Source organism: Salvia miltiorrhiza, chromosome 5 (genome assembly GCF_028751815.1).
Source record: "Salvia miltiorrhiza cultivar Shanhuang (shh) chromosome 5, IMPLAD_Smil_shh, whole genome shotgun sequence".
NCBI classification, from domain to species: domain Eukaryota; kingdom Viridiplantae; phylum Streptophyta; class Magnoliopsida; order Lamiales; family Lamiaceae; genus Salvia; species Salvia miltiorrhiza.
In genome coordinates, this window is record NC_080391.1 from 5,182,280 (window position 1) to 5,198,453 (window position 16,174).

Here is a 16,174-nt window from a genome sequence, read left to right on the forward strand (position 1 = left end):
GTTTCAAGGTTCAGTTTAGAAGCAAACTAGGTTAGAAAAGGGTAGTTGAGACCCATATAAACTATTTCAGCAAGTTTGGTTTCCCAACCGCATCGTCATTTGTCAAACCCACACGAAAATTCAAATAACCAAACGAAGACTCCAACAAGTTAATTTCTTTACTTTTTTGCTAGTTGATGTACGTGCAACTCATCAAACTCAGCACAGATCGACTATATAAATTTAAATTAATTATTGTCGTGTTCGGCTTCAAGCAAATGACAACAAAAATGGCCTTTACGTTGAAGCCCATTTTGACCAATGTTTGGATTTTCTTTCTTCCTTGTGCTTTCTTTGCATGCCAAGTGATTTCAGCTCGAAACATTGGCGGCATGAAGATGACGGAGACGCCGCCGTCAGTTTCGTCCATTCTCATCTTCGGCGACTCGACGGCGGACCCCGGTAACAACAACTACATCAAAACTCCGTTCAAGAGCAATTTCTCGCCTTACGGGAGAGATTTCGTTAACCACACGGCGACAGGAAGGTTTACTAATGGACGGCTTGCAAATGATTATATTGGTCAGTTATACTTAATATATATATATATATACACACACAAACATACTTAAATGTTGTTAACGCCGTTAATTAACTTAACGGTAATGAATGCAGCTAATTACGTTGGTGTGAAAGAAATGGTACCTGCGTATCTGGATCCCACGCTCAGCATTGAGGAACTGATGAGTGGAGTCAGTTTTGCATCTGCTGGATCCGGATTCGATCCGCTTACTCCCTCCATAAGCGTATCTCTCTCTCTCTCTCTAGATCTGGTTTTTAATTTAATGAATGATGCTGAAGGAGTTTGATTTTGAAATCAGAATGTGATGACCCTATCGGATCAATTGAAGAATTTGAAAGAGTATCGAGGAAAAATGGAGGCGGCGGTTGGGAAGGAGAAGGCGAAGGAGGTGATAAGTAATGCTCTTTTCCTTGTTAGCGCCGGCACGAACGACTTCGTCGTCAACTATTTCACCATTCCGATTCGACGCAGGAGCTTCACCATCCCAAGCTACACGAATTTCGTCACAAACGGAGCGCGCCAATTTTTGCAGGAATTATTGGATCAAGGAGCTCGACGAATTGGAGTGGTAGGGCTGCCGCCGATGGGTTGCCTGCCCATCGTGATAACGCTCTTCACAGATCACCCCATCCTTAAACGCGACTGCAACGCCAATTTCTCTTCCATAGCGCGAGATTACAACCAGATTCTCCAGAATGAACTCAACGCCTTGAAACGGAAATCTGGAGCTAGAATTGCTTATTTGGATGCGTATACGCCGCTCGAGGAGATGATTTTAGGCCATAAATACGGTGACAAAAATGCCTACATAGTTTTTTTTTTGAAGTAGGTAGGTAGAGTGAGAAATATATATTGATGATGGAGAGTTGCAGGTTTTGATGTGGTGAAGAGCGGATGCTGTGGGACGGGCATGGTGGAAGCGTCGATTATGTGCAACCCAAATTCTCGTGTTTGCGATAATGCAACCAAATATGTGTTTTGGGATTCGATTCATCCCACGCAAGCATCGTATGAGCTTGTCTTTCAATCCTTTCGCCCTGTAATCGATTATCTAGTTGGAAACTGACATTTTGAAATGAATTCAACAAATATACTATATAGCTAATAGCATTGCCTTCTGTCGTCCGTGATTCTATTGTTTATATATTCTTGTTATCTTGGCGTTCAAATTTGAAGAATACAAAACAATTGAATTGAAGTCACTACTACTATACTGCGGTTTCGTAGTAGAATATAAATTAAGCTACGAACCTGCCTAGTGAAATATAAACGCAATTTTGTAAAACATGATGTAGTCTGTTACGATTTTAGTGACAGCAAGAGTGGTTTTATTGAATTATGTATTTGACTGTTAATTAAGTATGTTATCAGTAATCCGTTGTAGTCTAGTTGGTTAGGATACTCGGCTCTCACCCGAGAGACCCGGGTTCAAGTCCCGGCAACGGAATTTTAAACATTTTTACTGAATTTTTTAATTGATTAAGTAAGCAGATGGGGGGAAATCTTCAATTTGGGCGACGAGTTATATTGCTCAGTGCTCACACTATACATTTTTTTTTTGAGAATATGGAGTTTTTTTGACGGAAAATAGTTTCTAAACTTCAACAATTTATGTGATGTAACTCCAAAGCTAATAAATTGTCGGATATTTGAATAAATTGGAGGAGCATCTCCCAAGTTGCATCCCAACATATCGGGATGATAGTCGTCGGATAGATCGGGGCACCAATTTAGGTCATAGTAATTTAGGTTGTGTGGATCCATGGAAATTGTAGAGAGAGGAAGAAAGGAAGAAAGTGAGGAAGATGAAGGAGGTGAAGGAAGAAAGTGAGGAAGAAGAAGAAGAAGAAAAAGAGAAGATAAAGAAGAGAAGAGAAAAGAAAAGAAAAAAAAAATTTAAAAACGGTAGAAAATTGTACGAAAATCGAGGCAGTTAAAGCTGCATATTCAAATTCGATTTTTTTAATGACGCGTGTTTCACACGCACCTAAATTAAAGGGTCGAGCGGGCTACACGTTGTAACGTGTAGCCCTCGTGTAAGGGAGGGCTGCATCGCCTTACATGATGCGAGCTCTACACGAGTAGGCCGCCATCATGTAAGCGATGCGGATGCTCTTATATATATATATAGATATCATTGTATTAGAACGCCTGACGAATTTGTTGCAAATTATTCTTCACCATTCAAGGAGAACGAATACTTATATGTGGTTTTAAAATTTTGTGGGCTTCAATCTCTAGCGAATGTTATAAAACACGTTATGAATAAATTTCATTTTATTACATTTTTTTGTTTTACACCGCGCCACTAGCATTAACGATTTAATTTTCGGATCAACATTTAAAGTTTACATGTTATATCTATTGAACTGTAATTGTTTACACAAATTCCGTTGTAGTCTAGTTGGTTAGGATACTCGGCTCTCACCCGAGAGACCCGGGTTCAAGTCCCGGCAACGGAAATTGTTTTATTTTATTTTCTTCTTTTCCCTACTCATATTTTTTCGTTTTTCTTTTGCACCTAATTAAATTGTTTTATTTTATTTTCTTCTTTTCCCTACTCATATTTTTTCGTTTTTCTTTTGCACCTAATTCCAGTTAGCTCATGATTACGAGACATGTTTACGAGACATGCTCATGAGTACAAGATTATTTCTAGCTTTATTTATTTATTTTAAGTATAAAAACTATTAGCAAGGTAGTGATAACTAAGTAATATATGCATGATATGAACGGTTCTATACATTCTTTTTTTAAAAAAAACTTAAATTAATAATTAAAATATTTACATAGTTAAAAAAATTTATGAAGTTAGGCCTAAATAAGATAGCAAGAATCAGACCTAAAAAAGATAATGAAACTAGATATGAAAAATAAAGCCAAGTCTCAAGAAGACAATAAAATTGGATCTGAAAAAGACAAAAGTCAAACTTGAGGAAGACAGTTAACATACTTGATGGTATATATTAACATACTTGAAGGCATATACTTGAGGAAGACAATTCAAATTTAATTTGTCCCTCTATTTCTCAGCTCGATTTTCTCAATTTTGACAAATTTATTGTTGAAAGTTGAACTCAATTCAACAATGCAAGTGTTTAATGATCTTTTAACAATTTGGAATAATTACTTTGACAAAGTGACGATGAAAATTAACCAAGTCACAAAAGCTTAAGTCAGAGGCTCGAAACAATAAATTTAAATGAACTCGATGTAAATCAAAGAACTGAGTAAATATAATTTTAAAATAAAGTCATGTCTTATTATTATCTCTATAGTTCAAATACTATGATAATAGGCTTCGTATCATCAATAATTTAACGTTGGACATTGAATTTTCCATCCGGGACTTTGGTAATGGCGGGAAAATGTAGTGTTCGTTTAAGAGAAAAACTCACTCCCTGTGATAGGGTTTCAAAATTGGGTAAGATCGAAAGGAAAAATTAAAAATTAAAAATCGCCGGGCAGAGGAGCGCGACAAGATCAGGAAGAATATGAAGAGGCGGACAAGAATCGGAGGCGACGGCGGTTATCAAGGATTGGAAGAGAACACGTTGGCGCTTCTCGACACCTCCGGTTTCAATACTTCCAAAGTTTCTCACCATCTCGACGACGATCGTGAGTAAATTAGCCCTGAACTGTCAATTTACTTTGATACTTGCGAGGGATTTTCGCTTGATTTTGATCGATCCTTGTGGTTTAGGGCTTGCTTTCCTTGAAGCTGTGCGAACTACTTCTCTTCTACCCGATAATGGAATTGCACCTACTCGGTACCTCCTGCTTTTTTCAGTCCGCTGATTATTTCAATTTTTTTTTGGGGGGGGGGGGGGGGGGGGATAATCATGTAGAGTAAGTGTCGAATGGTTTGAGTGTGCTGGCGTGTGAGCCTAAGACTTCTACTGGATGCTAAGAAACTATGTTAACTAACCAAACTACCCATGAACTGTAAACCCAACAATGCTGATGATTTTAAATCACACCGTGCGGCTCTAATGCTGTTCTGGTTCGTCTTACGAGTTCAATTGGCCTATATACAATGCTGTGTGGGCTCAGGGAGGCTTCTTTCCAATTTGAATGGGCAGGAAAATGCTTGAGGCCATTTTTCATATCATGATTGATGCGGATTCACTTGATTTGATAGTTCAAAGTTACCAGCTTCTTATTGAATCAGATAAGGTACTTGCTTTTCTTTCTCTTGTTTTTGTCTTTTGCTACTTTTCATGTGTTCTGTTCATTGTTTTCTCATCAAGGGACAGTTTGTATTAGGGACTTAGAGTTATGCTTTGCCTTTGAGCATTATTTTTGACATGCAGCGATTTCCTCGATTGTACCTATCCGAAGGAGAACAATCAGATTCATCCTCACCTAAAGTCTCCCAATTCATTATGGTTGAAGAGGTGATTTAGTTCTCTCATATTCAATTACCCTCCTTTTTCTGGTGCAAGTTGGGACTTCAGTTTACCATATTAATTAGCTGCTGCATGTCAGGCTTGGTCGCCTTTCAATTTTAGGATGGATGGTTACGACAAGAAGGGGGATGCTACAGATCATTCAAGAAATTTAGTGGACTCCTCGGTCTGTCATTGGGCTACTTCTGTTGTTTCTTTCATTTACAAACATTAGATAGAGAGCATTTCCGTGATGATCCACTTCATTGTCATCTGTTGATAGTAGCTTATTTTTGAAAGTCCAAACTTATGCTTTTAGGGTTTCCACACTCTTATACAAGAAATAGCTGATGTATCTGAGGAAGTGAAGTCTGGAGCAGTAGAAATAGGGGTAAGCTTTTGTTTAACAATTTTTGCCTTTAAGGTTGTTTCCCCTGTATCTCTTTATGACATTGCATAACTTAGTGCTCCCAGTTATTCTTATTTGCTGATGATATTATGCAGTTGTTTCATATTAGTGTATTTGTAATAGGCCACTAATGTAAACTGTAGTATGTTTCATACATTTCAAAACTTTATGCATGTAAGAAGAGCCTCAAGTTCATGCAACATTTAATCCTGAGCTATTCTTGCAGTTCATGAAGAAAATGTTATTGCTTCAATATCTTGTCACTGTCCTTGAAGGGGATTTTGGGCCTCGTAATTGTGCTTATCAAGGTAGAATTTCACTATTTCATTGTGATGGGCTTAATGAAACCGTGCTTAATTCTCATGTTATTGCAGAAAATATGGACTGGACCATTTTGAGGGAGTCATTGCTGAGCATGCTTCTGGTAGTTTTTAGTGTTTATGGATATGCTACACATTTAAAGCTTATGCTATCCCTGACTTTAGGAGTTCTTTTGCAGGGCTCAAGAAAGATAATATACAAAGGATTAATCAAGGATTCTTTGTCTATCATGTGCAACATGTCTCAATCTACTGTATCTTCTGAAGAAAATAGCTACAATGATAAACCTCAAGGGGAGGTATTGCATGAAGTCGATAGGGCCATGGCGTTAGCTTTACCTGAAGTAGAAAAGTCTACTTGCACTGTCCTGAAGAATTTTTTCATAATGGTGAACTTTTTAGCTGCTTGTTTCCTTAGAATATATACTATAAATGACATTTAACTTAACAATTCTGTATGTCATATAGATCATGGAGCTAGATTCTTCAAGGAGGACAGCTGATCAGCAGGGCCTTACAACCAGGGTTGATGGTGTAAGGTAGTTTCTTGCTTATCTGAATGGAAAATTTGTTATTTTAGAATTGAGGGATATGTTATGAACTGCTCATATTGCAGGACACCAGTAGTGGAGATAATTTTGGATGAACTCATGAATGATACTGATGTCCTTTCTTCATTCCTTAAGGTGCTCTCTCTCTCAATCGACACACACATGCACTCACACACACATGCTCGTGCACACAGATTCATGGAAAATTAAGTTGACGCTCATGTGAAGGGCATTTGTTAGCTTGAGCTAATATCTTAGAAAGAGCTTTATACTGTGTGGGTTTAAATCTGTTCAAGGCAACTACTTCAAAGGAGAATATAATAGTGATACATGTAAATTCTATGTTTATTTGAACTAGCATGAAGAACTAAGAAATCTGAAGAATTTTAAAATACCAGATTGCAAATGTAATGATTACTTTTCAAGATAGGTTGTGCTGGGTGTGTGGAAGATCTGTACCAACTTTTAGATTATGGTAATGTTAGATTGTAGGTTTTTTCTCTTCTCTACTCGGTCTATATAAACCGCTTGTTTTACTTATAAACACAATTTTGTAAGTTGTCCAATTTCTATATTTTTCCAACTGTCCATCTTGATCTCATCGTAAGCATGTTTTCTATTCTTTTATCTATTGCTTCAATTGTTAGCAACTATCCCTTTCATTCTTTTTTCTGGTATATTTCTGATATCACATAAATTCTCTCCACACCTGGTTTCTGGATCTATTTGTTTAACTTTCAAACTACTTTCAGGTGTTTGACCCGAAATGGAGGCTTGAGATTATTGTACAGTATTTTCAAAAGTACATTGCAAAGGTTCACTACCTCATTTGCCCTCTAGGTTCATCTTTTATTAAGCACTTAATCGTGATATTCTGCCATGATTTATCTCAAGTGTCTTTTGCTGGCATTTAACCTGTTCTTAAGTTTTACTCCCTCCGTCCCGCTTCAAATGGCCCTAAATTTTTCGGCACGGAGATTAAGGAATGTGTGATAAAGGTGTAAAGTGGTGGTGGGACCATCCAAAAAGTAGTGTTAAATATTTCTATAAATGGAATGGGGTCATTTGAAGTGGGACAACCCAAAATAGAAATAGGGTCATTTGAAGCGGGACGGAGGGAGTAATATTTAGGATTTTTTATGTTAGCGTTTATCATGAATTAGTGCTACCTTTTCCTGTGCTAGGTTGAACACTTTGACCTACTTGTTGAAATGCATTCTATTCATTGGCACCAGTCTAGGAAATGTGGATGTTATAGATACCATCACAAAGCCAACTTCGTCATCTCAATTTTGATAGAAATCCCTTTTGGAGCAATTGAATCCAGAGAAGTGGCTATAATCTATTTGAGCATTCATGATTCAGATATATTTTAGTTTTTCTTTAATTTTTAGCTTGTGGAGTGTGAAATCTGGTTTGAACTTCAAATGTGCTAATTCTGAATAGCGTCTATACATAATATGCATTGTTCAAGTCATATTCTAATCCATCGTAGTTCAGAAGCTGGTGAAAGAGTTGCATGAAACATTTACTCCTGAAATTATCGTTTATTGATCCTTTGAGGTATATGTTTCAGCGTTCCGTTCAAACCAGGAGTTTAAATGGTACAGTCAATACTGAGAACTTTGATGGAGTTTTAAAGTATCTGTCCAACAGCAAGAGCACCAGAAGTATCATTAAAAGAATCACAACAGAAGCTATTCAGATGCTGCTCGCCTATGCTTTCCAGGTGGGCCCTCCTCTCTTATTCAAAGCATTGATTGAATTACATATTAGGCTCTAGAAGTAGGGACTTATCCCACCCTTCCCCTCCAACTTCAAGTTTAGAATAATGAGATGGCAAGAGGCCAAGAGTTGTGATGTTTACAAAGGATGAGAAGCTGTGTGCTCTGCTTAATTGTCTGACCTCAATCTCTTTTCTAGGCACATGTGATGCTATTATACAATGAATCTGAAGGCTTCTCTGATATGGTGGAAGATGTCAAAAGCGATTCTGTTGTGGAAGTTTGCAAAGACATTATTTCTGCTTTTACATGTCTCAAGCAAGAAGATCCGTAAGATTTATTTGTCTATATATAATGCTCTCTATTTAAGCACTGTTCTAAAGCTACTGGTGTTATGCAGTGAAATATGTAAGTTCTTGGTTGGTGACAAAAGGCTTCATATAAGAAACAGATAAAATATGTGCCCTCACTGGTTTGGTTGGATTTGCATGTCAGTGAGCTAACCCTTTATTTATAGGATGGAGAAATTTATGATTTTCTTGTGTTAAAAAATATTCATGCTCATTCTATATGGATTTCCATTCCATTTACTTCATGTGAACTTCCCCAAACTGTGTGGAGCTCAATGCATTCCCTGTTTTCCTTTACATGTCGGAGACATTAGAGCCTTTCAAGATTTACTGAACCACTAGCTAGACAAGTGTCGACAGAAAAGATAAATGTGATTCAATACTTGAGAATGAAAAAGACAAGTTTATTTGAATGTCTGGTGGTGGAATAGATATTCTTTTTGTGGGACCCATATTTTGTAGTTAGCTCTGTTTCACCGTAGCTTTATTATTTGGTAACGTTATATCTTGGTGCAGGAACAGTGAGATCTTATGCTGTGGCAAGCAAGCACTGATTACAGCTGCTGCCATCATCTCAGTTAAATCATAGGATTGTTGGTTATTACGATAGGATATGGTTGCAGAAGCTCTGTTTTAGTATCGTCACAACCCTTTGCAGCAGTTGAAGGAAGTTAATTATTTGTTGATGGTCAAAACTTTGACCACAATATTTCTGTTTCCCTAGCGTAAGTTATGTATGTAGAAGAACCATCATTTTGATTTTGCTGCTGTGCTATAAATATGATTGAATTGAAGCTGTTGCCCAATGCAACCAAGTCAAGAATTACTACTATCACCCAAGCTTAAAAGAAACTGATGTTAAAAGCAGAGGAGAATCTTCTAATTGCATTTATTTGTAGAATTATCTGACCCACAGGCCACAAGGCTTGAAGAAGGCTATTAGAGGCTTCTACTTGCACATGTATGCTAGATTTGAGGCTCGCCTTAAGGAAAGCCCATCAAACTGTTCATTACAATAAATATATTAGACAATGCATTATGTGTTTTATTCGAAGCAATCTGATATCTAAATAATAAAAAATATAACATTTGTACCTCTAAATTTTTAATCCCATCAGTTTTTTGAATAAAATTTCAGAAAGTCTTTTATTCTTTCAGTAAGGCTCTAAATAAAATTTTGAAAATTTTGAAGTTTAACTCGTAAGATTAAAAAAAGTCAAAGACAGTGCCATGATTGTCAAAGTTTTTGTTTATATTTGGTATCTAAAAGCTCATCCCAAAAAGTCAAGTGAACTTTACATGGTCTCGAAATGGAAATCAAATACATTTTGTGCCACCTGCTTAAGCTTAACCAATACTTTCCAAGTACATTTTAGAAATTTCAACACTCGAAATTCAGTAATCAATATGAAAATATTATCAATTTGCTCTGATCATAACACTAACGAGGGATATTTTTTTTTTCATTTTTTTTTTTAAATTTTAATAGGCCCACTTTTCAGATGAGTTAACCAGAGTTGAAAGAATGAATCTTGAAATATATGGTCTCAGATATTTCTTCTGTCATCACCATTTGAATTCCTGAAAATATAAACGACACATTAGAATTGAGGTAGCAAATTCAGATTACAAGAGGCTAACTTACTTATGATTCCCTTGATTCGAGCTGCATTGTCACCGGACCATCATTCACCAAGTTAACCTTCACATTGAAAACAAGAATATAAGCACACCCACACACTAACCCAGGGTATAAAAGTGATGACACAAAGCTATCAATCTTACTGTCATCATTGCTCCAAATAGGCCATCTGCATTGAACGAACAATCTGTGGTTAGTATAAACCTTGTTGAACTATTTTTGTAGAAGCTACACACAACCGTGTGGAACATTCCAAGGCTGGCAATAACAAATCAACAACTCAGTGCAACCTAAAATATATTTCTCCTGTGAGGAGCAAAACATTCAATTTTTCCAAGTTCAGAAAATCCAACTTAAAAAGTATTGAAAAGGTTTTTAGTCTGTTCAGTAATATATGGGGAGCCTGTTATTCTAGGTATTTCTGTTCACTCTTTGCTTATCAATGGGCCATAGCTTAGCTAAGCTTAAGACTGAGGAAAGCATCACAAAGCCTTCTTTGATATTGGTAAAAATCATTCTTTCGCGGGTAGGTTGATAATCGAGAGCAAAAGGAATTATTTGCTGTTTGTTGCTATCCATCACTATTTAGAAGAAGTTAATAACTACTGACAATGTTGATACAGAGTGATGAAAATGCATATCACCTTTAACTGCATCCGCACGGTAAGCTTTCTGAAATCGTTCAACTAGAGAAGCATAGAATGATTTAGCTGCAGCGGGGGGCATCGCCACATGAAAATCTGGTTTGTTTCCTTTTAATACCCCATATAACGTAAACTGACTTACTGCAGCAAATGAAACCAGCATCAACACTAAGCAATGCATCCAATACTTATCAAAACCAAAGTCTTACCTAATAGAACTTCATAATTTTTTTGCATCACCTGTCAATGAGCATCAAAGCCATGAGCCATGAAATCATCTTTCAAGCAAAGCATAAAGTCATGTTCTTCAATAGCTATTGCCTTTCTGAAATTAACAAGTAAAGATAGCTAAAACTGCCATACCTTTGCACCTTTAGTATTTTAACAAACTCATTCAAAATCGTCAACTTAGACATTGTTTTTCAAGTCAAGTAAAATTGCCAATTCTCAATCTCAAAAAATGCAAGTACTAACATTGATGCACAATGAGATTTTGCTCAGCAAAGTCACAAATTAGCCAAGAATGTTTACTTCCAAAATAAAACTCAAAGCGAAGGGTGTGAAAATGAGTATAAAACATCAAAGTCATAAACGCTATCTCATTGCAGCAACTACCAACAGGAAATAAGGGTGATGAAATTACATTTTGGTCCCAAGTTTTCCCAGTATTTTCGTTTTGGAACAATCTCATGTTCAGCACTTTGCGACATCTGCACCACAGAAAATATATCAAAATCATAGCTCCAACAGATTCACTCACGATAAAAAAAAAAATCATCTTTCCGATTTATACGTACATGTATTCAGCGTCGGAGTCAACATCAGTCTCATGAAGCCCGACGAGGACAAGCAGGCCAGGTCCAATCGACGATATCAAGCGGCCTTCCACCTGCAAACACCGCTATCAAACACAGGTGAGCAATTCGCAATCCAAGTACATGCGACACCGTTTTGTAAGAGAGAGAATGCAATTGTAGGTAGACCTCAACGCTAGCAGAAGCTACGCGCTGAACCACGGCCCTCATTGATTTGATTGTTTGCTTCCTTCTTCCAGAGCAAACACGACTCGTGCGCTTAGAGCGTAGGATAGCGGATCGGCGTAGGGCAATTAGGTGGTGTTTGGTTCCTAGATGAAATGAGGTTTGAATTTGATGTTGGGATTGCATAAACCCAGCATAATTTGGTAGCATAGTTGCTAATATTACTCCTAATTTTCTTCAACCTGGACTTCTAATTTCATGAGTTAAAAGCAACGTTTAAACGGGCCGATCTGTTCAGGCCCATTTTGTGTGGCCCACGAGCTCAAACCGTGTTCAAAATCAATCAATTGTTTCTGCTTACTAATAAGGGCGCCACCTTTAGTTTGCTTCTTTGTGCTTTTAAGGATTTTAAAATTTTTTTTTTAATAAAATTGCAAGATTATAAATTCATGATCTCAAATAGACAGACAATCATGTTGCAAACAGTTTATAAATATTTTTAGTCCCACAAGCCTCACAGTAAAGAAGAAAATGAGCTAGTCACTAATACAAAAACAATGAAAAAGGAAAAAGGAATTATGAGCAAAAAAATGAAAAGAATTTTTTTGTTCAAATTCTAAAGAAAAATGGTTAAACTAGGCAAGGCAAGGCAATCATCCCATGTGCAAAGAGCAAAGTTTTCTTTTCTCTCCATGCCTTGTGCCCCTCTTGACACCAATGGATCCCATTTTGTCCATAGCCGCACCAAATGCCTGAAAAAACTTGCTTTTATCCTTAGCCATTTCCTGCACCAAAGCCTTAGTTCTAGGGTCGAAGAAGAGTGCTTGATCAGAAGCCAACAACCCCAATTTAGCCATGAGGTTCCCATAATAGGCGTTGTCGAATGCAAAAGGAGTTGTGACATCAAATGGTGCAACAATATCAGTGTTGCCTCCATAGTGTGGGCAGGACATTTTGAGGGCCTTTAGCAGCCTTGGATCAATGGAAGGGTCAGGCTGCTTTGTGCCTCTGTAGTCATAGAGGCGGCTCACGAACTGCTTGCAGTGCGCGAAACCTATGGTGTGAGCCCCCGACAAGATCACCATGTCTTGGAGCGTTAGGCCCTTGGAGTTGAAGAGCCTAACCAGCTCGTCCACGCTTGCATTTGCGCGTGGGAGATTGGATGCTACCTTTGAAGCTATCGATATCTTTCCATCCCATCTCCCTTTCTTCACTTGATAATATGGCCCTCCAGCCTGCAGATACACAACATAGACAAAATCTTCATTTCTTCATTATTTTGTCTTGTTATTCAAAGTTTTGCCTAATGACAAAAGTTTTATCTTCCAATTTGATTCCTCAACATTATAAGATTCGTGATTGGTTTGTTTTGGTCATGTAGTGGACAAATTTTGCAGAGCTGTTTTCTTTTTGGACTCTACTAATTGAAGACATACAATAAACAAGTGTTGTTGAGTCTGCAAATAATGTCATGTTGTGGCAGTTAAACTCTAGATTTCAACAATATAATCCCTGATGATTATATATCAGTACTCTCGTGATTCCTGACACTATCAATCAAAAATTGAAATTTGACCAAGCATGCATTATTTGTGGATCGCAAAATAGCAATTTTGGGAGGGAAAAAAAAAAGTAAATAAAAAATGTGCTAACCAAATGGACAAAATCTCGAGCTGCAATGGCGAGAATGTCTGCGCAGGAGACGACACCAGGGCAGTTGGTCTCCACCAATGCTTTGGCTTTAGTGATGCTGTCGAAGGCCTCTTGTGCTAACTCCTTGTTATCCTCTGCATCCCTCTCTGCCAACTCCTCCTTGCTCCCGGATTTGGATGAAATCAGCACCGACGCATCGCATCCTTGCACGAAGCAGTCGTGGAAGAAGAGGCGGATGGTGGCGGGGGCTGAGACGGGGGCTTCCTTGAACTGCTGCGAGGTGACGGAGGCGACGAGGCGGTCCAGCTGCGGGCATGACTTGGCGTAGAAATCAACCGAGAGCTCGTAGCGAGGCTTGCGGCCGCGGCTCGTGGCTGCAGACGACGCTATTACAAAGATGATGAGAATGAGAGATGTGGAGGAGAGAGACATGAGAGAGAGAGAGGGGCAGCTTAGGACAATTTAGGTGCTATTTGTGTGCTGTTAATTCTTGAGAAGGAGGAGGAGTCAGGGAGGGTTGTGTTAAATTTGAGAGAATCAACTCCCGTGATCTCTAAATACCAACACCTTCACACACAACACCTACTCACTGTTTATCCTTTTCCTTTTTAGCATCAATGGTTGAATGTTTTTTAATGAATTTTATGTGATATACTATTTGGAGGCATTAACCTCATCTAGCTAAAACCATATCATAAAAGGAAATTCTATCCATATGAATAAAATTATGGAAGTAATAGCTTTTGTGACCAAAATACTATTTGTATCGTGTAAAAATGTAAAATACTCCATCCGTCTCACAAAAACATGAACGTTTTTTCATTTTGGGATGTCTCACAAAAACATGAACATTTCCATTTCAGTACATCATGGCCCACCACTACTTTTCCTTAATTAATTCATTACTCTCACAACACCTTTTAAAGTGGGACCCATTTTCCACTAACTTTACCTCTCAACTAACATTTTTTAAAACCCGTGCATTTCTCTTTGTTCATGTTTTTATGAGACGGAGGGAGTATATTGTTACACAACAATAATAGCAAAAAGCATGTCACAATGTATTTTACACTATTACACATTTTTCATAATTACAGACTTTGTGAAAATTGTGCACCAATGTATCTTACACTATTACACACTATATTTGCAAAAGTGTATAACAGATGTGATTTTTTGAGTTTTTTGATTTTTTTTAATCACTAAGGGTATATTCATATATTTTTTATTTGACTAATATTTTCATTTTTTTTTAAATTACACGGATATTTTTGTACTAAGTGAGAATAGATAGAAACTATTAATTCTACTCGTGGACAAATAAGGTAAGATCAGGAAATTTATATAATTAGTCTGGATTTTAGGCTTATTTTTCATTTTATGGTGATGCGTGAAATTTCTAATTTGTCACCCAGTTTCGCTCTCTTTCCGACTAGTAATAATAATCTGACAAGGACAAATCCGTGCATGGTTTTCGTAATTCCTAAATGCATACATTGAATCACATTCATAAATGTCACCCCTCAGTCAAGCTCGCTTGCAGCGACCAACATGCTGTCAAAAATTTTTACCCCCAATTATGTGAGGAATATAAAGATTTATTATTACAAAAATTCAACAAGGGTAGATTAGGTACTTGAAATATGACACTTATTCTGGAACAAAACTATTTTCAAAATAAAGTACCAGTACTTATTTGGGAACAATAATATAAAATACGGATGAATTATAATTCAAATGGTAAGACATTTTTCTTCACACCGGCCAATAAGTGTTTAAGTTGTCTAGTATGCGGGAGTATGAACGTGCGTGTTTGTGAATGTGTAATACAAATTCTTTGTTATAAAAAAGGAAAATTACAAAATACGTTCTGTTTTTAATGTTTCTTAAGCCTCTAGTTGTTGAGGTAAAAATTGTGGCTATTTGCCATCATGTGTTTGGCTAAGCTTATTTTAAAGAGTTTATAAGCTCCAAGAGCTTATAAGATGTTTCAAGAGCTTATAAGCTGTCATTTTTAAGAGCTTATAAGTTGTCAAAGTGTTTGGATAATTGAGGTTATAAGCTAGAGAGAGAATTTTTTTGCTAGAGAGAGACACTATTTTTTTTAGAGAGACAAAATCGAAGAAAAATGAACTTAAATGAAATATGATGAAAATAATAAATTATAGTTGAAAAATATTTGTAAAAAGATTGTTGCATATGAGATTATAAAAAAATAAGTTGGGGTAGATGAACTTATTTTTTGGGGAACTGATAAGCTCTTGGAGCTTATTTTTGGAGCTTATAAGCTGTTGATGAGCTTATTTTGTCAAACACTTTGAAGGAGCTTATAAGCTCTTAAACATCTTATAAGCTGTTTTGAGGAGCTTATAAGTTCAGCCAAACACCCTCTTAATTACATCCACACCAGCTTAAGTGAGACAAAATAGTTGTGAATATCTGTCCGGTGAAATCGAATGGAACAAAAATGTGTACATGTACATATTATGGGAATCTAGTTTCTGATAGAGAATTAATATATTTACGAAAAAGAGAAGCCATAAAGTGAGTGTTCCTTAAATGCTGAGCATGTGCAACTATGCAAGCGACCATCTCTCAACAACTCAAAATCTAGCCACTATATTTGTTTTTTGCTTCCCCATTCTCTCTCTTTTAGGTCATTTGTTGTAAGATAATATTTCATTTCGGCATCAATTTGAGATAATACACGATTCCATAATACAAAAAAAAAAAAAAAAATCCAAAATTCTCCTGACCCCACCATATTGATCACTTCTTAAAAGCATCCTTCATTTAATTTGTGTTTGCTATTTTCTGAGTGGAAGTATTTGTTATTGGGTACAGGAGAAGTAAAAGCAGTGGACCATGGGGTTGAAGCAGATTTGTGTGGACCTTAGTAACAGTGAGGATTGCATAAAAATCCCTTGTGTTGAGACAAAATCTTTTAATTT

General features: G+C 36.9%; 4 protein-coding genes, 1 long non-coding RNA gene and 2 other non-coding genes across 9 annotated transcripts; 5 read left to right on the forward strand and 2 right to left on the reverse strand.

The window, feature by feature from the left end:
• The first annotated feature begins 137 nt into the window (after positions 1-137).
• Positions 138-1,667, forward strand: LOC130985391 (GDSL esterase/lipase At5g45960-like). Its single transcript, XM_057908349.1, has 4 exons — positions 138-561; positions 655-785; positions 861-1,353; positions 1,435-1,667. The coding sequence occupies exons 1-4, from the start codon at positions 177-179 to the stop codon at positions 1,626-1,628; spliced, it is 1,203 nt and encodes a 400-aa protein (XP_057764332.1). The 5' UTR covers positions 138-176; the 3' UTR covers positions 1,629-1,667.
• A 269-nt stretch (positions 1,668-1,936) lies between these two features.
• On the forward strand, positions 1,937-2,009 carry TRNAE-CUC (transfer RNA glutamic acid (anticodon CUC)). Its single transcript has one exon. It is a non-coding gene; the product is annotated as a tRNA-Glu (tRNA).
• A 942-nt stretch (positions 2,010-2,951) lies between these two features.
• Positions 2,952-3,024, forward strand: TRNAE-CUC (transfer RNA glutamic acid (anticodon CUC)). Its single transcript has one exon. It is a non-coding gene; the product is annotated as a tRNA-Glu (tRNA).
• Positions 3,025-3,859: 835 nt separating this feature from the next.
• On the forward strand, positions 3,860-9,171 carry LOC130985392 (negative regulator of systemic acquired resistance SNI1). 2 transcript variants are annotated; one of them, XM_057908350.1, is made up of 15 exons: positions 3,860-4,180; positions 4,266-4,332; positions 4,645-4,738; positions 4,876-4,959; positions 5,051-5,137; positions 5,270-5,341; positions 5,586-5,667; positions 5,734-5,783; positions 5,859-6,068; positions 6,148-6,218; positions 6,296-6,365; positions 6,983-7,045; positions 7,807-7,959; positions 8,154-8,284; positions 8,821-9,171. In XM_057908350.1, exons 1-15 carry the CDS (start codon positions 4,057-4,059, stop codon positions 8,891-8,893), a joined length of 1,431 nt encoding a protein of 476 aa, XP_057764333.1. In that variant the 5' UTR covers positions 3,860-4,056; the 3' UTR covers positions 8,894-9,171. The 2 variants fall into 2 exon arrangements, with proteins under 2 accessions (XP_057764333.1, XP_057764334.1); XM_057908351.1 differs by having other exon boundaries at positions 3,870-4,180; positions 8,827-9,171.
• A 364-nt stretch (positions 9,172-9,535) lies between these two features.
• Positions 9,536-11,910, reverse strand: LOC130985393 (uncharacterized). Of its 2 annotated transcripts, XM_057908352.1 has the most exons (8): positions 11,574-11,910; positions 11,388-11,479; positions 11,234-11,300; positions 10,800-10,830; positions 10,591-10,731; positions 10,090-10,115; positions 9,950-10,006; positions 9,536-9,885 (listed from the first exon to the last, which is right to left on the reverse strand). In XM_057908352.1, the coding sequence occupies exons 1-7, from the start codon at positions 11,778-11,780 to the stop codon at positions 9,950-9,952; spliced, it is 621 nt and encodes a 206-aa protein (XP_057764335.1). In that variant the 5' UTR covers positions 11,781-11,910; the 3' UTR covers positions 9,536-9,885. The 2 variants fall into 2 exon arrangements, with proteins under 2 accessions (XP_057764335.1, XP_057764336.1); XM_057908353.1 differs by lacking the exons at positions 9,536-9,885; positions 9,950-10,006 and having other exon boundaries at positions 10,088-10,204.
• Positions 10,837-11,811, forward strand: LOC130985394 (uncharacterized). Its single transcript, XR_009088958.1, has 2 exons — positions 10,837-11,115; positions 11,147-11,811. It is a non-coding gene; the product is annotated as an uncharacterized LOC130985394 (long non-coding RNA).
• Positions 11,911-12,044: 134 nt separating the features above from the next.
• Positions 12,045-13,841, reverse strand: LOC130985395 (peroxidase 19). The gene is made up of 2 exons (XM_057908354.1): positions 13,224-13,841; positions 12,045-12,805 (listed from the first exon to the last, which is right to left on the reverse strand). The coding sequence occupies exons 1-2, from the start codon at positions 13,653-13,655 to the stop codon at positions 12,224-12,226; spliced, it is 1,014 nt and encodes a 337-aa protein (XP_057764337.1). The 5' UTR covers positions 13,656-13,841; the 3' UTR covers positions 12,045-12,223.
• Between the last annotated feature and the right edge of the window lie 2,333 nt (positions 13,842-16,174).